Source organism: Taeniopygia guttata, chromosome 10, assembly GCF_048771995.1.
Source record: "Taeniopygia guttata chromosome 10, bTaeGut7.mat, whole genome shotgun sequence".
NCBI classification, from domain to species: domain Eukaryota; kingdom Metazoa; phylum Chordata; class Aves; order Passeriformes; family Estrildidae; genus Taeniopygia; species Taeniopygia guttata.
In genome coordinates this window covers 13,259,400-13,281,365 of record NC_133035.1, presented here as the reverse complement: position 1 = coordinate 13,281,365, position 21,966 = coordinate 13,259,400, and the positions used below count along the sequence as shown (strand labels likewise).

Genomic DNA, 21,966 nt, shown 5'->3' with positions numbered 1-21,966 from the left:
TGATTTGTTAACCACTGCTCACGAGGAAAATTCATTTCCTCTGGGCTTCTGTGGGATAGGAGGAGGTTGGGTTTTTTCCTCCATAGCTAGACCAAACTGCAAAGATACCACTGGTCTCAGCTGTTGACATATGAGGCTGTTTTTCCTTGTGGAAGATCAGCATAAAGCCTGAATAAGACTAAGAGTACATGAGCTTGTCTTAGCTTTTGGAACAAAGGAAGGTTCTTCTTGTTAGGGCATTCTGTTGTGTGATGTCTACCTGATGGGCAGATGAACCTGCTCTCCTCCTCTCCACTGCCAATATACACAGAAATATCAACTCAGAACAATACCTGTTTCCCATAGCCACAGACCCTGTAAGTCTTTTCAGCAGCCAGCTCCAGTTGTATTTAAACAACCCTGTCTCCTTGCTCTAGGACACTTCTATTCTTTAGTAGGTAACCCAGGCCTAAAGCTGCCTGTCTCTCTTGGCTGAGTTTCTCTCATGACACTCAGGGATATTCAGCTTACTTTGATTCTGACAAAATGCAAGTAGGTGAAAGGTACCTCATCTAAGCAGTCTGGAGAAATAAGGGGTTTTATTTAATACTCAAACAGGTATTTTACTAGTGATTAGGAGAGTGTCCTCTACCCAAATCCTTTCTGTCCTGCAGGATCCACCCTGACAGAAACTCCATTACTTCCTGTGGTACCAGTTTCAGTGATCCATCACCCACTGTGCAGAGTGTGGGTTTGTTTCCCATTTGATTTCACTCAGCATATGTCTCCTAGCTATTAGTTCTGGTCATGAATTTCTTCTAGATTAAAGAGCCCTTTAGCACCAGCAGTCTCTGCTTGAAACAGTATTTGTGCACAGTTGTCAACTTCTCAGTTTTCTTTTTTTTTGTTGCAGTAATTAGGTTCAAACTTTCTACTTTCCAGTCTTCCCCCATATAGCACTGTCCAGCCCTCAGATCCTTGCTAATGGATATTTCTTCACCACCTTTTTCTGATATCTTTATGACAGCCCAGGGGTGTGCAAAGTATTCCTATTGTTCACCTCTAATGCACAGAGAGGAATTCCTGTTTGGTTTACTGTGGGATAATAGCAGCAGCTCTCCAGTGACTTCTTTCTAGGACTCAACATCCCATTGTCAGTCATGAATTTCTTGTACAATTTTATATTTGATTCTGTTAAAATGCAGTCTATATGGAAACCCATTGGATCTAATACCAACCCCTGTAGATGCCCATTAGAAATATTTCCCTCAAGGTCCCTCAGATGGATCCCATTAGGGACCCACCAGCCTGGCTTCTGCTAAGCCATTTTAATGGATGTACTACTGACATTACACATCTTCATATCACAGAACCCTGAAAAATTCAAACCTTATCTAATTGCATTGTGTTGCAGCCATGCAGGCAGCTTTATCAAACAAGCTTAGAATTGTTCCAAATAATAAAAGGCTGGAAGCACCTGTTTTATACATAAGTGCCTTAACTAAGATTAGTAGTACATCTATTCTTCAGTGCTTAATGAACTGAACTCTGTATCAGATTTTCCATTATTTTGCCTGGAATTTATGTCAATCAAACTAGCACGTATTTATGAGGCTCATCTTTGTGTATCTTGGCTGACTGGACTCAGAGCTTCAGTACTTGGGACCTGCCCCAGTGCTGCAGCAGAGATTATGAACGAGCACCAGTGGGCCAGCAGCTCCCTCAGCCAGCTCTTTAAGGACTCCTGGGTACTGCTTGGCCAAGCTGATTTCAGGCTGTTTGTCAGTTGCAGATGGTGTTTCCAACTCCCCTTGCTTTACTGAGGAGCAGAAAGCCCTTCACTGCCCATCCTGTGGGCACAGCCCAGTGCCCCAGTGCTGGCTGCCAGACTCTTTGACCTCCTCTGCAGCGGGGCAGTGGCTCTGCACTGCCCGTCCCTGCAGGGAAATGGTGAAGTCAGCTGTCATCTGCAGAAGAGGTTTGTAATACAATGTTTGTGCAGACATCACCCCTCACCAGAGAGACACCCAAACACGTGTACAGCTCCCGGAGTTCTCCCTGAGGTTAGCAATTACCTGGAATTTTATTCCCATACACAGCAGAAAATGGGATATCTCCATTTGATCTTGTTCAGCCCTACAGCTGCAAACTGAAGTCTCCACACTCCTCTGCCACTGTGATCCATCCCTGTTCTCTCCTATTTTCTGCCAGTAGAGCTGTCTCTATTCACTAAAGATAATTATGTGGTGTGTCAGAGTCACATGAATGAGAGCATAGAGGTCAGTTTTTTCATAGGTAAAAGGTTAGTGATGAACTGTACATGATGGGGTTTATTTTTGACCTTTTCTTGTGCCAGTGTGGATATGCAATGGAGTTTTCTACAGGTCCAATAGGCATATACCTGGAATATTACCTGTCAGGTGGAGTCATCTGGAATCTTTCTAGATCACAGGAGTGAAACAGCCAATATTGAGACCTCAAAGGAAACACCAGTGATTCAGTAGGTGTGGTCCTTCCTTCTGAGTCAGGGCTGAAAAGTGATGCCAAACTGTGCTGGGTTGCCAGAGGACCTGTTTTTTATTTGAAATATTGAAACCAACTCGAGTCTTTGTGGTGATTTAACACAGCATGATATTATACTGGGTAGTAATCCAGTTAGGATTAAATTAGCTGCCTCCCTATATTGCTTCTGTTACTCAATGTCAGCAGGACGATCCTTTCTTTTCCTGAAGCCTTCAGAACAATCAGGTTGCTCTGACTAATTGAGGGATCCCAAGAAGATATATTTAGGGTGGATTTAAGTTGCCCAAATCCTGTGGATTTCTTGTATTAATTCTGGATCAGTTTGCACTTGAGGATATGCTGGCTCTCAGTGCAGGTTTTTTGGAAAAGAGTTGTAACATTTTAGTTTTCCCCCATGCAGAGGGCAATTTTCGTTTCAGAGCATTTTAAGGAATAGAAAATTCTTCCAACCATCTGGTGTGAGAGCCAGTGCTGGCTTGGTTTGGAATGCCCAGTGAGGAACAGCTCCTGTTCTGAGACAAAGGCTAAGTGGATATGATGGTCCCTCTTAAGTAAATACGTAACAGGTGTGTAAACCTGTTGTAAAATTGTCTTTCTGCTCCATAGGTAAGACTGAATCACAAGAGAGAGAGTGGGAAAGCAACATACTAAGTGGTGTATAATAATACTTCAGACTGTTGTACATAGCAGAGCATCTTATTTATTTGTCCCATGGACTGATGTCCCAAAGCAAGGGGCCCTTTGGGGCAGAATCCTTCCCCAAGGACAGGCTTTCCCTGCTGGTGTGAGGAGTGTAGGAGGCTTTAGGGGCAGCTGAAAGCATTGCACTGCCTTGCAGCAGCATCCACAGCACTCAGCTCCCTGTGAACATACACAAATCCTTTCTCCCTGTGTTGTTTCTTGCAGGTAAATTATGACCACTTTACTATTAGTGTTTGTGTGTTTGCAAGTCATCACCGCAGCCGACTCTGTGGAGCTCTCAGGTACGTGTCCAGGGCATGGCAAAGCAGGACTGAGCCATGTGCTGCACTCTGGCCCCATCCCCACGGATGGGCAGCCCCCAGAAATAAATGCGCCCAAGACCTGTGCTGTGCACACACAAAGCTCCTCTGTTCAGATGGCTGCTGGGCCACAGCCTCTCACTGCTCTGGTGCTTGGGAAGCCAGGGACATAGCTGCAGATTTGTGGGGAAACAAAGAGAATTTCAGCATTTCCCTTTTAAAACGTTACCAAGTGTGAACTCGTAGTGTGGGCAGCAGCTAGGCTGCAGCAGAGCCCTTTGTCCCCTTCATTCCCACATCCAGCACTGGTCCAAATCTCAAAAGCAGCCATGGTGCAGTGGTCATTGCCACAACTCCCCTTTCTAGACTAGACAAAAAGATCGTGTCTGAATATGTGGATACAGGTTTGCACAGCAGATACAGGCACTGGATCATATGAAAACATGGGATATTTTGTATTACATGTGTTATTGATGTAACCATTGCTCTGTTTGGGAACTGGCAGACAGTAGTGATGGCCTGGAAGTCAAGATACCTGAGCAGTCTCCCCTGCGTGTTATCCTGGGAAGCTCCCTGAACATCCCGTGTTACTTCAACATCCCAGAGGAGCAGGACACCAGTGTCATGCTGACCCCACGCATCAAATGGAGCAAGCTCTCCAACGGGACCGAAGTTGTCTTGCTGGTGGCCACGGGTGGGAAGATCCGGCTCAACAGCGAGTACAGGGAGGTGATCTCCTTGCCCAACTACCCCGCCATCCCCACCGACGCCACGCTGGAGATCAAGGCGCTGCGATCCAACCACACCGGGATTTATCGCTGCGAAGTCATGTACGGCATTGAGGACAGACAAGACACAATAGAGGTCCTAGTGAAAGGTGGGATCCTGCCCTTGCTCTTGTCTCTCAGTGTGTTGCTGCTTGGCCTGGGCAGAAGGGAGGAAGAGGCACTCAGGCAGAGGATGCAGTGCTCTCCTCATAGGAATAAGCCCTTTCTCTCAGGTCACAGATAAGGTGATGGGTGGAGAAGCCACAGGGCAAGCATTTATTTCAGCAGGCTAGGACCAGACTAAACAAACCAGCAAAATGACTCATGGCAGAATATGGCAAGAAAATGTCTCTTCTGCCAGAAGAAGGTGAATTACAGAGGCAGCAAGATGACATCCTTGGCAGGAGGTGGTACTGGATACACTGGGCTATTACTCAAGCGGGTAAAGCTGGAACAGGGCCCTTGTCAGACCTTTAATTTTTTCCAAACATTTTAGGAGATGGGATGCCCTCATCTGGAGAATTGGGCTGTTCTGGAAAAACTTCCATTGCCATATTGCAAAGCCTGTTCTAGTAATAGGTGGATAAAATAACATAAGGATTTTGTACAATCCTTCTCTTTTTTATGGTTTTTGCTTTCCATATAAGACAGAGAGACAGCTTCCACTGCAGGACTCTACAGGATGAGGTTTAATTTTGCCTTTTTCTTGTGCCTTCTCTGGAAGGCCAGGGGCTGGTGATTGTGAGCAATGTCCATTGTGTTTTCCAGGCATCGTATTCCACTACAGAGCAATCTCCACAAGGTACACCCTGAACTTCGAGAAGGCAAAGCAGGCCTGTATCCAGAACAGTGCTGTCATTGCTACGCCCGAGCAGCTGCAGGCTGCCTATGAGGATGGGTATGAGCAGTGTGATGCTGGCTGGCTGGCTGATCAGACTGTCAGGTGAGGAGCCACACAGGGGAAGGGAAAGCCACAGCAGCATTGTTAGGGAAGGACTCCTGTAATGAAGCCACCAACTGAAAACAGTTGCTAAATCTCAGCTGTTGTAACTGCTGGGGTGCAGAGGGGGGTGGTGAATTGCAAGTCATTCTCTGCTAGAGGTGAATCTCTAGTAGGAAAGCAGTGTGATCACTGTCCTCCTGGGCTGGTGGTGACAACTGAGTGGACAATGGCTCCATCCTGATCCTCCATCTTCCCTGATCAAAGCCAATGTTGTGCCAAGATGCACGAATTTAGCTCAACCAGACTGAGCTGTGCATCCCTCACTGGGGAGGCACCTTGTCCTGATGTCTTTAGTCAGAGGTCCAGGGACCCTCAGAGTGAGGGCAGGACAACAGATCATCCTTTCCCTTTCCCATAACCTGGGAAAAGCCATAAATCACAGTGGGCAGTGCTCTGCAGCTCCCTCCCAGCCTTCTGTGACTGCCAGGATCCTGCCCCCCATCTTCATCCACAATCTCTCCCTCAGGTACCCCATCCACTGGCCCCGGGAGCGCTGCTATGGCGACAAGGATGAATTTCCAGGAGTGAGGACCTACGGTGTCCGTGAGCCAGACGAAACCTATGATGTTTACTGCTATGCAGAGCAAATGCAAGGTGATTTGGGGCTTTTATTGTTACTAGATGCAGAAGCAGCCAAAGCCCTGATCATGCCTAGACTGGACAACAGCAAACAGAGAAAAGACAGGTTAAAGCTGAAAAAGCACATACCCTGGCCAGCCCAGATGTTCTCTAGTCTTTTTATTAGACCTTGGACAATTTTAATGTCAAATGACTAATGCAGCACAGAGGGTGGAGTCCATCTAATCTCCACCAGAGTCCACGCCATCCTGCCTGGTCAGCCATTTGAGTGTGTGACTTTTAGATGCATCAATCATTCATGCTTGTGACAGGGATCCATTGAAATATTTGGCACAACAGAACTACAATTGTCCTTTATCTACCCCTTGCCCTGTGGCTCCAGCTGGTGTGGTGTGTTTTGCTCAAATCTGCAGTTGGTCTGTAAGACTCACTTTCTTCTGGTCTTTACAAAGTCACCGACACAGGCTTGCATTTCAGCTCTAATACACAGGAGTCTGCATCTTATCCAAAGTCTTATGAGTGGGAGGGAGACAGAACGGGAATTGGGATTAAAATCTACAGGTAACTCCTGTGCTAATGGATGATGTGATTACAGGCAAAGTCTTCTACGCCACTGCCCCAGAGAAGTTCACCTTCCAAGAAGCCTTTGACAAGTGCCGCAGTTTGGGAGCGCGCTTGGCCACCACGGGAGAGCTGTACCTGGCCTGGAAGGACGGCATGGACATGTGCAGCGCGGGCTGGCTGGCCGACCGCAGCGTGCGCTACCCCATCTCCAGGGCACGGCCCAACTGCGGGGGCAACCTGGTGGGCGTGAGGACGGTGTACCTGTACGTCAACCAGACGGGCTACCCGCACCCCGACTCCCGCTACGACGCCATCTGCTACGGCGGTGAGTGCCTCGGGGCGCCGCGCAGCGCCTCGGCACACCGGCCAGACACAACCTCGTGCTTCTTGGTGTTGGGTTTAAAAAAAAGAATAAGAGAGGGGAGAAAGCAGGTTTGGCAAAGGACTAAGTCCTCTGCTCGTGTTGAGGTAGAAAGCAGATCTAGGAAGGCTGCTTGACCTGTACATAGGGGCTCTGCAGAGGTGGGGGGTAACACAGTCCACGTCTCTCCAGTCCTCCCACACCCTCCTGCTTTTAAAGCTCTCCTGGAGACACGAAGCAGAGCTCAGGTGCTTCATATAGACTTTGAATGCTGGAGAAGGAAGTGAAGGAGAAAGAGAGCAGGTCTGACGCTGAAGATGTGTTTGGTGATGAGATGTGGTGTGGTACAGATGCGTGACTGAGTTTCCATGCTGGGATAAATCTGAGACTGATGCAGTCTCAGGGAATTGTGGATTAAAATTGCACCCAGGAAGTGAAAAGCATCACAGCTTCTCCCCCTTTCTTCTAACTGCACACTTTTCCCTGCAGCAAGAAGAGGGAGCAATAAATTGTCTCTTGATATATTGTCTCAGTGATATATTGTCTCTTCAGGACAGGCAACCAGAGGCCAACATTCATATAGTATTTACCATAGTTAAAAAAGAACAATATTTTAAAATATGTGTTGAAACCCTTATGATCAGATCTGTTGTGCCCAGATACATCTCCCAGACCTGTGGAGGTACCCAGTTATGTGGACAAGATAAAGACTGGTCCACCAAGACACAGCCTTCTAGTTATCTCAGGGTTTGCCTCTGAAACTGCTGCATATGGTCAGTCCTTTTCTGAGCAGTTTTACAGAAATCTGTGAATCCATTGAGATCTGAAAGCTACTGCCTAAAATGAACCAGCAGTACAATGGAATTTGAAATAGAGCAGGGAAAGCATTATTAGAGGAAAACCCAGGCATTGTCTCATACTTTTTCCCTCCCTAGCCAAGACCTGCCTCGCCGCACATCCAAGATGTGATCCATCCCTCCCTTACCTGCCCTCACAGTTCTGTTTCATGCTGCTCTACAAACCAGTGTCCTTGTCAGCTGAGCTGCTCGGTGCCATGTTAAGCACGTTATCCTAGATCCAAGGGGTGGGACTTGGGCAGGAAAGTGATTTGGAAGGGGAAAGGTGGGAGCTGTTTCAATGTGTTTGGTACAGCAAGTGGCCTTGGCTGTCCTGACAGTGGGTTAGGATGTTTCTATGGGATGAGCTCTCAAGTCACCGCCTGGGCAGAGCAGAAGGTGGTCGTGATCCTGCTGAGGTTTCATGCGCCGAGTGTGAGGATCCAGGCTCAGACGGATCTGCCGTGGAGGTTATCCAAGCTCCCCTCCGTCCCTCCGTCCACCTTAATTTCCTTGCAGCAGGCACTAGGGGTCAGTACAGACTTGGATATGGGCAAGGTGTTCCCGGGAAGGAGAGCTGGCAGGAGGGAGGGCGATGTCTCCGCTGATTAACCAGATTTGGAGCACGAGGTGGCTCAGTGCCTCGTCACATGCCCTCCGTGCTGAGGCGTTGTACAAAGCCACAGCTGGGGAAGGAAAACAATTTCTTTTACCAAACTGTCACGATTTCCCTAATCCTCCCAGAGCCAGAGATACTCATCTGCTTCTTGGAGGCAGCACCAGTGCAGCTCACCTCATCAGACTGACATTATCCTCTCTGATTGCTGCTTTGTGTCCTGATGCAGGGGACGACATTGAGAGCCTGGTCCCGGGGCAGTTCATCGACGAGCTAGGGAGCGAGCTGGGCAGCGCTTTCACTGTCCAGACTGTCACCCAGACCGAGGTGGAGCTGCCTCTGTCACGCAATGCCACGGAGGAGGAGGCCCGCGGCAGCATCGCCACCCTGGAGCCCATGGAGATCACCCCCACCGCCACCAGGCTGGATGAGGGCTTCACTGCCCTGCCCGACCTCTTCACCACCGCCGGCACAGCAGAGACAGCTGCCACAGAGGAGGAAAATGTGACCAGGGAGGATGTCACAGCGGTGTGGACTGTACCTGAAGAGGCCACCACCATAGAGTTAGGCACTGCCATCACCACCTTAGCCTTTGGCACTGCTAGCACCAGCGAAACAGCAGAGGTGAGCTCGGTGGAAGAGGTCGTGGGGGTGACTGCCACACCAGGACTGGAGTCTGCCTCAGTATTCACAGTGGAAGATCAGCTTGTGCGAGTGACAGCTGCCCCCGGTGCCGGTCACCTTCCTGAGCAGCCCATCTCCCCCACAGGTAAGGCACCAGGACCCCGAGAAGCCTGAAGGCACTTCATTCTAGAGGTAACCATTTAGCTGAAAATAGTCTGAGTTTCTGCCATCTCAGAGGCATCCAGATCCCTGGCGGCCTGTTAGAGGTCAGGGACAGGCTGAGCGCCTCCATCACAGTAGGGCAGGAGGGGAGAGGAGAAGACTGTGGACCACCCCATCATGTGCTGACCAGGGCTCAGCTGGCTGATTCTTGGCCTGCAGTGGTCACACTCTGCTCTCCCATATCCACCTGACTCCAGGGAAGGGGAAAACCAAGGCAAGAAGACCTTAGAGGAGGGCTGAAGAGATCCCCAGAACATCACCCTCAGTGGCAGCAGGGCTCCATGAATGAGGCATTTCCATCAAAAGGGGTTTGAGAGGGCCTGGTCCTTGAACTGGTTTTTGGAAGACCATTTCTGGTCACACATTTCAGTGCAGGGGAGTCCTGTATCTGCTGTCTCACCACAGCGTCTCTTCCCCCAGGTGTGGTGTTTCACTACCGTGCAGCCACCAGCAGATATGCCTTCTCCTTTGTCCAAGCCCAGAAGGCCTGCCTGGAGAACAGCGCTGTGATCGCCACGCCCCAGCAGCTCCAGGCTGCCTACGAGGCTGGCTTCGACCAGTGTGATGCTGGCTGGCTGCGGGACCAGACAGTCAGGTAAAGTTACACTGACTTGGGGAAGACATCCTCCAAAATGGCTATTCAGCCATGGAGGCTTTACTCTGGTTTGTCCTGCTGCTCTCCTCATCAACATCAAAAGCTTTACTGGCCCAAATTTTTCTCCAGCCGGTGATATTCAGTGGCCAATAGACGTGTTTTGTCCACTTCTTTTCCTCATTTCCTAACCTGTGTATACATCTTACACCAGTGAGCCCTCCTGGCGTGTAGGGAGACCAGCAGGAAATTTGTATGTATTGCCTCGAGCTGTGAGTGAACTTGTCTCCAAGTCACACTGTGGGCTCTGAGCACCTCAAACAGTGAAGAGTTCATATCCCACTTCCAAGCACCCTGAGGTTCTTCAGTCCTGGCTACATAAGGTTGACCTTGGATTATCTCTTCTCTTCCTTTTTTTGGTAGGTATCCCATTGTGAATCCCCGAAATAACTGCATAGGAGACAAAGAGAACACTCCAGGCGTGCGCTCATACGGCATGCGCCCGGCCTCAGAGACGTACGACGTGTACTGCTACATCGACAGGCTCAAGGGTACATCCTCCCCTGCCCCTGGGCACTGCTGTGGAGCAAAAATGAGCCCCACACATCCTTCTCTGTCTGTAGATGGCTGGGATGCAGGGATTCACTCTGTTTTCCCTCCCATCCCTCAGGAGATGTGTTCTTCGCCACCCAGCCAGAGCAGTTCACCTTCCCAGAAGCGCAGCAGTACTGCGAGAGCCAGAACGCCTCGCTGGCCTCTGTTGGGCAGCTCCACGCCGCCTGGAAGCAGGGCCTGGACAGGTGCTACGCGGGCTGGCTGGCCGACGGCAGCCTGCGCTACCCCATCGTCAGCCCCCGGCCCGCCTGCGGCGGGGACGCGCCGGGCGTCAGGACCGTGTACCAGCACCACAACCAGACCGGCTTCCCCGACCCACTGTCCCGGCACCACGCCTTCTGCTTCAGAGGTACCCTCCCGTCCCTGCAGGCCGCAGGAACCTGGCTCCTGGGGGAAAGGGATTCCAAAAAGGAGGCTGGGCATGTTGGGGTGCCGGTTTGAGTGAGGCGCTTCAGCGGCATCTTGGATTGTGAATTTTTGGAAACTCCCTCCAATGCCTTTTTTGTTCCAGCTCTGCCTCCTGTGGAGGAGGAGGGAGTCACCCCGTTCTTTGAAGATGTGCTGGCAACACAAGTGATCCCTGGAGTGGAGGGGGTGCCCTCGGGGGAGGAGGTGACCATGGAGACAGAGTCTGCCACTCAACCTGAGAATCAGACAGCCTGGGGTACCGAGGTCTTTCCGACCGATGTGTCACTGCTGTCAGGTGGGTTCAGCCCTTCCTTGTAGCCTGTGTCATGCTGGACTGGTGGTGTAGGGTTGGGACCCTCACAAATATAAATAATTTTCCCAACTCCTTCTCTTTGTTTGTTCTTTCTTTTCTAGTGAGTCCATCTGCTTTCCCCCCAGCTACCATAGGACCAGAGGAAACCAGTACCAATGCTTCCGTCAGCGAAGTGCCAGAAGGGGTGACAGAATCTGGAGAGCATCAAGTCAGTGGTGAATCTCCGGCACCCGGGTGGGTTCCTGGAGTTCCAGATACAAGCGGAGAACCAACTTCTGGAGTTTTTGAACTTAGTGGAGACCACTCGGGCACTGGAGAGAGCGGATTACCATCGGTAGACCTTCATGCCAGTGGCTTCCCACCTGGAGGAAGTGGGCTGCCCTCAGGAGATCTGAGTGGTGTGTCTTCTGGTGTTGTTGATATCAGTGGCCTGCCTTCTGCAGAGGAGGAGATGTCGGTGTCTATTTCAAGGATACCAGAAATCAGTGGGATGCCATCTGAAGTGGAAAGAAGCAAGCTGCATTTTGGATCAAGCGGAGAAATCTCTGGCACTGAGCTAGTCAGTGGTGTGTCCTCTGGAGAGGAAAGTGGAGTGACCTCTGGTTTTCCTACCGTCTCTCTCGTGGATACCACATTAGTGGAAGTTGTAACAGCAGTGACAGAACGGCAAGAGGAGGGAAAAGGGTCCATCGGAGTCAGTGGTGAAGGAGATCTGTCAGGGTTCCCATCCTCTGAGTGGGACAGCAGTGGTGGAGTCCAAGGCTTGCCCTCAGGAGCTGAGCCCAGCGGGGAGTCCTCTGGGGTACCCGAGCTCAGCGGGCTGTCCTCAGGAGGGTCTGAACTTAGTGGCTTGCCCTCAGGACTGGATGCCAGTGGAGAAACATCTGGAACACATGAGATCAGTGGCCTGGTGGACCTAAGTGGCCTTAGCTCTGGTATTGAGGGCAGCAGTGAGGCCTCTGGCATTACCTTTGTAGATGCCACTTTGGAGGCAGTGACAACAGCTTCGCCAATTACAGGAGCAGAAGCAAAAGAGACTTTGGAAACCAGCGGACTGCCTTCAGGAGAGGAAGATGGATCAGGCAATGTATCTGGGAGTTTAGACATCAGTGGTGAGCCTTCAGGGCATGTAGACTTTGGTGGGAGTGTTTCTGGAGTGCTGGAGATGAGCGGATATCCGAGTGGAGTGACGGACAGCAGCGGAGACATCTCTGGAGTTGATGTCACCAGTGGTCTGCTGTCTGGAGAGGAAAGTGGACTCACCTCTGGCTTTCCCACAGTGTCTCTTGTGGATACCACTTTGGTGGAAGTTGTAACGCAGACATCAATGGCACAAGAAGTGGGAGAAGGACCATCTGGGGTGATAGAAATCAGTGGATTTACTTCTGGAGACAGAGGACTATCTGGGGAAGGGTCTGGAGCTGTGGAGACGAGTGGGTTTCCTTCAGGGTCAGGAGACTTGAGTGAAGAGCCATCTGGAATCCCCTACATCAGCGGAGACTTTTCTGGAGCCACAGATCTAAGTGGACAGTCTTCAACAGTGGCTGATATCAGTGGGGAAGCCTCAGGGATTCTAGGAATCACTTTAGTCACTTCTGATTTAGTAGAAGTGGTGACAAGACCAACAGTATCACAGGAGCTGGGTGGGGAAACTGTCACGTTTCCCTACAGTTTGGGGCCCAGTGGTGAAGCCTCTGGATCTGGTGAACTAAGTGGGGAAACATCTGCACTGCCAGAAAGTGCTCTAGAAACATCAACAGCTTATGAAATCAGTGGTGAAACATCTGCATTTCCTGAAACTGGTATAGAAACATCCACGATTCATGAAATCAGTGGGGAGGCATCTGCATTTCCCGAATTTAACACAGAAACATCAACAATTCAAGAAATCAGTGGGGAAACCTCTGCATTTCCGGAAATTTCCACAGAAACAGTCACAAGACAAGAGGCCAGGGGTGAAACATCTGGGTATCCTGAGATAATCATAGAAGCATCCACAGGCCAAGAAACAAGTGGGGAAACCTCTGCCTTTCCTGAAAGTAGCACAGAAACATCCACAATACAAGAAATCAGTGGGGAAACATCTGCATTTCCTGAAATTAGAATAGAAACATCCACAAGTCAAGACATCAGTGGGGAAACATCTGCGTTTCCTGAAATCAGAATAGAAACAGTCACAAGCCAAGAGGCCAGGGGTGAAATATCTGGCTATCCTGAAATTAGCATAGAAACTTCGACGGTCCACGAAACCAGTGGAGAAACATCTGCCTTTCCTGAAATCAGCATAGAAACTTCAACAGTGCATGAAATTAGTGGAGAAAGTTCGGCATTTCCTGAAATTAGAATAGAAACATACACAAATCAAGAAGCCAGGGGTGAAACATCTGCCTACCCAGAAATTAGCATAGAAACTTCAACGGTCCATGAAACCAGTGGGGAAACTTCTGCGTTTCCTGAAATCAGCATAGAAACCTCGACAGTCCATGAAATCAGTGGGGATATGTCCTCCTTTCCTGAAATTAGCATAGAAACTTCAACAGTCCATGAAACCAGTGGTGAAATACCTGCATTTCCTGAAATTAGAATAGAAACATCCACAGGTGAAGAAGCTCGAGGTGAAACATCTGTATTTCCTGAGATTAGCATAGAAACTTCTACAGTCCATGATATCAGTGGGGAGACATCTGCATTCCCTGAGTTCAGCATAGAAACATCAACAAGTCAAGAAGCCAGGAGTGAAACATCTGCCAATCCTGAAATTTTCATAGAAACATCCACAGTTCAAGAAGCCAGTGGGGAAACTTCTGCATTTCCTGAAATTAGAATAGGAACACCCACAAGTCAAGAAGCCCGTGGAGAGACGTTTCCTGAGATCAGCATAGAAGCATCCACAGTCCATGAAACCAGTGGGGAAGCATCTGCATTGCCTGCTGCTAACGTCAAAACAGCTGCCACATCTTTGGGCAGCAGGGAGCTCTTTGGTACTCCTGAGGAGAAGGAGAGTCCTGACACAACATCTGGAGCTGTGACACACTCTATCGCAGGCATTTCAAGGGAAACCTCTGTCCCAGACGTTGTAATTAGTACCAGGACTCCAGATGTTGAACCAACACAGGGTCTCAGGAACCCTGAAGAGGCTCAGCTTGACATGGAGCCTTCCCCTCCTGTGGTGTCAGAACAAGAGACAGAGACAGCTGTTGCTCCAGACAATCCCCATCTGCTGGCCACCACCACTGCTGCCCTGCCCCAAGTCTCACAAGAAGCAATTGACACATTAGGACCCACTACAGAAGGTAATGTGGCTCATATGGAAGGGAAAGCTTTGTGGATGGGAAGGAGGGGACATAGCTGTCACTTTTTTTTTGTTTTCATGCAGCAGAGAATATTAACACAGAAGCAGACTTGAGCAGAACATTGTTCTGATGGAAAGCCATAAATATGGGGTTTTCCACAGGTCATGATCACAGAATCATAGAATTGTTTAAGTTGAAAAAGACATTTATGATCATCGAGTCCAACCATTAACCAAGCACTGCCGAGCCCATCACTAACCCTGTCCCTCAGTGCTACCTCTGCACCTCCAGAGTTTTCCACTCTGCACACAGCTGAGAAGTTGGAGAAGATGGGCTGCTAGTCTCAGTCCTATTCTGTTTCTCTCTCCATGGTGGGCTGACTTGCTGCCTAGCCCCAAGTATTGCTCAGCATGTGGCCACCCTCTGGTCTGTGTCTTATGCTGTTCTACAACAGGATAAACGTGTAAGATAATGCTCAGAGCATCACTAGCTTTTGTCAGCTCTGTTGATAAATGCCCTTCCCTCCTCCCTGCCTTTTTAGTGTTTTAGTGCTCTGTCTTTGGTTGGGCCTCCTTGTTGCCAAGTACAAACAGACAGAATATTTAAGCCTGATTAACCATTTATGGTGAAGACACTCTCCTGGCATTCTGACGAGCATTTCCTGAGAAGAGTTCACATGCTGTGAAAGCAACAGTGCACTGCAGAGGGGAAAAAAAACAAAATGCAAAACATTGTGCCTCTTGGCCAAGGGAGATGCCCAGTCCCGGTAACACAGGATGTCCTTCAGCATCCTTGGACACAGCTTGGTTTCCCTGTGCTGCCATCAGGAGCTGGCATCTGGGGACAAGCCTCGTTGGAAAGCCATTAGTGCTTGTGCTGTTGTATGAGTGTCCTGCATGTCCTCAGTTCTCAAAGGGCCACATGTTCTTGTAGGGCCACACATTGCTTAAGTATGGTACAAAATGTATGTGCAAAGAGTTTTACTCACTTCCTTCTGGCAAAAGTGTCACCAATTCTAGCCCTTCCCACATTACCTCCTAAACTGCTTCTTTTGGGTCAATTTATACCATTCAGAGTAGCTAGCTCTGGGCTCAGTAAGGGCCAGTAAGTGCAGGGCTTTGTGGAGCTCAGCCTGGTTTCTAACGTCATTTCCATCCCCAAAGTGTTTCCAATGAGTCACTGTATTTCTCCCTGCCCTCTCCCTGTGTGAGCACAGGTAATCACAAACCTTTGTTCAGTCCTGCCTGTGCTGAGCAGCTGCCCTGGGGATGCTGCAGGGGTGGGTGAGGGCAGAGCAGCAGGGTCCTTCCCACAGCACTGCACCAGCCTGGCACAGCACAGGGTGGCACAGGAGTTATGGACACAAAAACCCTTCTTGCAAAAGTAGGCTCTGCTTTTGGGCCATGCCCACTGCCACGTCCAAACCCAGAGACAAAAATAAGCCAGCAAATGCAGCATTGAGGGGAAGGAAGGAAGATGGTGAGGTTTAGTAAAAATAATAATAAAAAAAAATATATTGGCCCCAAACTATGGATTTTATTCCACTGCTTTTTCTTTTTAAAAATTAACCACAAGGCGGTTGCCAGATTCCTCAGATCATTTGTTAGCCAACATTTTTGTGAAGTATTTTGAAAGAAAACCATGTGTTCAGCAGCTCATGTGTGAAGAATCTTGAAAAATGTTCTGAAATTGGAATATGTGCATTTGCAAGTCACAGAGAGGACAATGTAGCAGCTGGGGTTTCTTAGCAGGAGACAGCAAGAGGTAAGAAACCACTGCATTAAGTTTATGGTTTATAAATTAGAAAGAGGCTTGAACACACTTCCCCACCAGGGAAGATATTCTAGGGTAAAACTTCACTTTTTATTGGTAAATTTTACTACAATGTCCCTACAGAGTTAAATGCAGACCTGGTCAGGGTATGAAGGAAGGTCATCCAGGTGGCAAAAAAGTTTGTTGATCATGAACTCAGAATACCCCTAAAACAAGGCAAACCTCTTCTAGAGAATTACAGCAAAGGGATGCCAAAAGAAAAAAAGAAAAAAAGGAAAATACGAAAGAAAAAAAAAAAGAAAGAAAGGGAATTCTAGGTTTCCTTTTTTGAGTTGTTACTTTTTACAGAGCTCTGGGGATAGTGAACATGGGAAGTCTACAAGGAAGAACAGTAGGCTGGATCCCAAAGTGCTGTTTCCCATGTTGTGGCTGCCTTTTCACTTGAAGCTTCCCAGTCTTGAAATGTAGCTCTTGCAAAAACTATCAGCTCCCATGTGCATGCCTCGTGCTGTGCTCAGGGTTTGTAGGGTGCAGTGGGGGCCCATGCAGTGCAGTGGATTTTCACTGACATTAAAGCATGGGTGAAGCTGGTTCAGGAGCTTAGAGTGAGGAACAGGCAGAAATGTGGATTTTGCCCTCTGGCCCTGTTGTTGGAGGGTTCCAGTTAGATCCAGCAGTCTATTTGGTGGGATGATTTAAGAAGAATGATATTATTCTGCTCTGCTGGAGCCTAAAAGGGTCTCTAGAAGCCAGAGCCAGAAGACTGAAGATTAACACTTGGAGTGCCAGTATGTTTTAGTGTTTAACCAAATTGAAGGCTGTGCATGTACATGTCTTTAGTCAGCACTGGATTCCTCCATGAGGACAGGAACCCCACAAGATGAAAGAATTGTCCATAGGCTTGGCTTCCTCACCCAGGGTTTTGCCAACTCAGCAGGTCTTTTTGCTTCTGGGAGGGTTTGAAGAGAAATAATTATTAGCTGAAAAAACATGCTGGCACTTCAGTGAAAGGCTGCGGTTTGGAGCTCTGAGACCAGTCGATGACTTAAAAACTTCACTCCAATTGTGGGGGGAAAGAGAAATGTGCTGAAATGGCATCTTTTTATGTGAAGCTTTGCTTGTCTCTAGTGAAACAAGTCTATGAAGTCTGTTGCCTATGGCCCCACACAGCAGAAGGTTAGAATACAAGTGAGAAAAGGTGTTAATGGCCTTTCCTCATACTTCACAACCTGGAAGTCCAAGGGATTGAGTTTTGTTGGTCCAGAGAAAATCATCCAGGATAAAAGTCAAGAAAATATTCCCCTGATTCAGAATGTTTCACCCAATGTGAAATGGGTGAAATGGGAATGCAAATGATGCTCTCAAGAAGGAGGTGGAGGTCCCAGTCCTGGCTGAGAGGCACAGACCTTTTGTGGCTGAGCAGGTGATTTGATGTCTCCTGGACACACTGTCTGCTTTCCATCAGAAGTTAATTTGCTTAAACAAAACCTTCCTCTGCAGAGGTAACCTACAGCCTTGGCTAGTATTATTTACACATCTACTTACTTTTACACAAAATGTTTTGGAGGCAAAAATATCCAAATTTCCTGAGCTCTTCTTCCACGAGAGAGTTGGACAAATCTGAGATTCCAGCAGATCAACAAGTCCTCTTGGAAACTCATGGTTTCTAGTCAAATAGGGATTTTTTTAAGGCTACAGCAATGCCTGCCCCTTCTGCTGCATGGAGGCTTTGGTTCAATTAGTGTAGTTAATTATTTTAATTACTTAATTGCTCATTGTAAGTCAGTAGCTGGCTATGTGATGTTCAATACTAGCATTTAACTTCAAATGTGAGAGAACTAGTTTCCCCAACTCTTCCTATTCCTTTCTTCCAGGAGTCACCCTACAATTGCTCTGATGTTTTTCTTTGATGTTCAAGCTATCAGATCAGTAGTTCAAACTTTCCAGCAGACTCTGAAAAGCAAATTTAATTTGTACCTGGATTTTTTTCCCCCAATCTCTAGGAGATAATTATCTAGTTGGTCTCTGATTCCCTGTTCAGATAATTGCACTTACAAGGAGGCCTATATAAAGAAAGGGTGAGGGGCACAACAGGCACTTTTGGGCATCCTGAAATGCTTTGCCCTTCTCTCTGACTTTTTCTTCTCTGTAGAACAAAAACAGGACGATATACAAATATCATAGAATATATTACTAAACCTGTTACTCACAGCTTCAGGGAAACTACAGTTTGTTCAGGGTTTGGATGACAGCATCCTCTATGTTCACCAGCTGCTTCTCCTTAGTGCATGTTTTAAACACGAAGATGACCTTGTTTAATGGATATTCTCGCTCATCTTCCATATAGGCAGCCATGGAGAGAAATGCACAGACTGCACTGTTTTAGGAAATGGTAGCATTGTTTCTGGTATTGTTGTCTCAGCTTGACATGAAGAATTTTAAAAGCATTTCCTTCTCACCACTGACACTGCATGTTCATTTTTATGTACCATTTGCCTTCTGAACAAAACCAGGACCAATCTACTTTTCTTTAATTTCTTCCAGGTTTCCCTTTCCAGTTTCCATTATCTAGTACAAATTATTTTTTTCAAAGGCATTGGGAGAATCATAGAATCATAAAATGGTCAGGGTTGGAAAGGAGCTTAAAGATGATCTAGCTTGAACCTCCCCCTACCATGGGCAGCAATGACAAGAATACTTATCTTGTTTTTAGTTGCACAAAAAGAAAGTTATTCTGACTAAATATAGTGTATATCTGGTGATGGAGAAGAAGTCTTAGGAAGAAAATGGTGGAACAAACTCAAACTTTGCATTGCAGCTGTGTAACTCCCCTTGCTTTCTCCAGCCAGCTGTTTACATCTTCCAGATGCAAGACCTGGTTTACATTGTCCATTTTGTTGTAATTTGTTTATTAAAAAAGAAAAGGCATCTAAAAGTTAGACCTTGGGTCCTGTTAGTAACAAAAAATAGAAACTGTCGTGACAGCAGAGTTGGGGAATTTTTGCAACTTCTGGACAATATTAAGTGCAGTATGAATCCTCTTTAGAAGAATTGCTAATTCTGCATTATCCTCAAGAAGTGAGTTAATAACATGTTCTAACTGGGTTTCCTATTCTTGGCACCGCGAGGCATTTTCTCTCCGTCTTTGTTTTACATCTGCAGCTCTTGAAAGGGAGGGCTGCCTCCCTTCTGCATTCCTCGGCTATCGACTATCCCTGTCCTTTGTTAGCTCGGGGTAATAATAGCAGTGGTCTTGTCTCCTTGTCAGCTGATAAGCACTTGAGCTGCCTCGCAAAGCAGAGCTGACTTTTTGGATGACTGCTCAGCCAAGCAAATAAATAGCTCGTGTCTAAATCCTTGAGTGTCAAGGTACCTGGCAGCCAGCGCTGTGGATGTGGGGGCTCTGCAGATGGCTGAAGAGGTGTGCAGCGATTTGCTAACCTCATCTAGCTCTAAACAATGTGGAAGTAGACACATTTATAGCATATAAAAGGCTTTGAAAAAAACCAAACACTAAGTGTTGTGTGATAGATGGATTTATTTTTTTAATGGAGTTCTCACCTCCTGTAAATCGTGTTTGTGGCTTACATGCCTTATCCTAGAAACACCCACAAATCAATTTGCCAGGATTTCCAGAAGCAGTATCACTGCCAAGTTTACCATTTAGACCTTTCTTGAATACCTCTGAGATCCAGATTTTCTGGGAGGATCAGAATCAGCAACACTTTCTCCAACCTGACAGATATACTTGAGTTTTTCAATGTCAGCTTGGTGAGGTGATTCTACATCTAGATGGGGAGAGGGTCTCTGCCTCAGCAGCCCAACAGGTTGAAGGAGAGTTTGGTGTTTATGATCATCATATGTTTAAAAAATCTTCTCTCCAGCCATTTGAAACACAATTTTGGGGTAAAAAAGCCTGTCTATGTCTCACTTGTATTTGATGTTTGTTTCTCCAACATTACCTACAAGTACATACCCTTTCTCTATATGTTATATACAAAAATACATATGTATATGTATGGAGAGATATGTAACATATGTATTATAACCAAAGATTTGTTTTTACTGCATATATAATATGTGCAACCATATTATATGCAATATCTGTAAAAGGAAACTCTGCTCCAGACTTATTTCCAGCTGGAAATTTGCAGCAATGACTTTGCACATGCGTGCCTGCTCCCTCCTCCTCCACGACCAGGGATGGCAGCACACAGCAGGTCTCCTGCATCTCCGAAGAGATCTTGGACACGCCAAGTTTTATTCCACATGGCCAAAGACAGCTGAAGGCTCATTATCCACTGCTAAACATTCAGCTTTAGCTCTTCTGAGTGCTTCCCTCCCTCCTCTGCAGTGTTCTTTCCACTTCACGGAGCCTGACGAATGAAGGAAAGCCTTTCCTTACATGTTCAGCTGGAGCCCACTGGAATCAACATGAACTTCTGCTGCCACTGCTGTTGAAGAAACCCAAAGGGCCTCTTGAGTTGCAATCACCCCTCAGGATGCCTCATTTTTCTTTATGCTCTCTATCATCTAGGAACTCCAAGTGTGACTAATAAGCAATACTCAGCCAAGTTCAGCTCCTCTATTCTTCCTCTAGGCTTGTGACTCCCATTTTGTTCTGGGAAGTCTCAAAGTATTTACTAGTATCATGGAAACAGGGATTATCTTCGTTTTGCAGTGAACAAAGAAATTCAAAAAGCATCCATGAGATTTAGAAGGGCGATCCAGAGTGAAAAATTCCTTCTCTCAGAGAAGAACTGCAAAACTGGAGTGAGAGGCTCATCAGTCATCTGAGGAATGATTTCACTGCTCACAGCCTAGAGTAAAGATGACAATCTCTTTGCTCCAAAGCATACTCAGATTTACCATCCAAGGTCAGGAAGGATTTTTTCCATCACTTAGGCACATTACAGAACATGTCAGCTTTTAGATGACGTATCAGACCTTGGCCACTGAGTCACTAGACAGCCACAGGGAGTATAACGCCCATCTGTTCTCTTGTGCCTGGGGACACTGAGCAGCTGGGCCTCAGCTCCAAAAAAACAATATCCAACCAAATACACCCCAGTCAGAAGATGAACACAGATCTTGGGGAGCCGCTGCTCTGCTCTGCTATTTCCACAGCCAATATGTTTATCATTTTTGAATCTTTCTTCGCTAACCCTGTCAGCCACAAGAAGAGCATGGAGTCATCACTTTTAAAGCCTTGCGTTTCTCCTGAGTGTGAAAGAAACTCTGTCTCACATGATGATCTAACCAATCATCATTTAATCCAACCTGCATGGATGTGTTCCCATTTTCCTTCCTTAGTCTTCCCTCTTGTTTCTGAGTTGAATGTATCTGAAATCTTTCCATTCTGAATGACCCTTCTTCTGATTCCAAAGCTCTCTCCACCAAGATGGAGTCCACAGCTGGAAAAGATGCACCAACTTCTTCCATCCCCATCACAACCAGAAGAGCACATAGTGAAGACAGGTCTGGAGAAAATGACACTGCACTCCAGTACCCCTCACCAAGGAATAAGCTCCCATAGCCAGGCCTAAGATCCTCAAAGAGACAAAGCTGAGGGTCTCTGAACCACCTTTGAACCCACTTCTTTTCTTCTCTGCACTTTCTTCATCTTCACTGAGAAGAGATTTCTTGAAGCAGAACCTCATTTAAATTATGGTTAGGAAGAAACTGTTAGTGAGGACAGACAACCAGGAGTGCTGCTTAGGACACGGAGATCTATTTGAGGATGTTTCTATCACTTATGGAAGAATTCCACATTCCTCCTGATAGACCTTTAGCTGTTGGAGACACAGACACAAGTTTACATGTTTGATGCATCAGGCAGAGGCAGCAGACAAGGAATTACCACAGCCAGTGTTGTGTGTTGGATACATCCTGCTGAG

The 21,966-nt window shown here is 47.3% G+C and overlaps 1 protein-coding gene across 1 annotated transcript in view; it reads left to right on the top strand.

The window, feature by feature from the left end:
- Positions 1–21,966, top strand: part of ACAN (aggrecan) — a 47,167-nt gene that overhangs the window by 18,180 nt on the left and 7,021 nt on the right. Inside the window, exons 2-12 of the mRNA XM_030281421.4 lie at positions 3,409–3,485; positions 4,009–4,380; positions 5,039–5,213; positions 5,740–5,867; positions 6,448–6,741; positions 8,459–8,998; positions 9,496–9,670; positions 10,091–10,218; positions 10,338–10,631; positions 10,794–10,985; positions 11,105–14,296. Coding sequence (XP_030137281.3) covers positions 3,416–3,485; positions 4,009–4,380; positions 5,039–5,213; positions 5,740–5,867; positions 6,448–6,741; positions 8,459–8,998; positions 9,496–9,670; positions 10,091–10,218; positions 10,338–10,631; positions 10,794–10,985; positions 11,105–14,296 — 5,560 coding nt within the window. The 5' untranslated portion in view covers positions 3,409–3,415. The remainder of the gene's footprint in view (positions 1–3,408; positions 3,486–4,008; positions 4,381–5,038; positions 5,214–5,739; positions 5,868–6,447; positions 6,742–8,458; positions 8,999–9,495; positions 9,671–10,090; positions 10,219–10,337; positions 10,632–10,793; positions 10,986–11,104; positions 14,297–21,966) is intronic.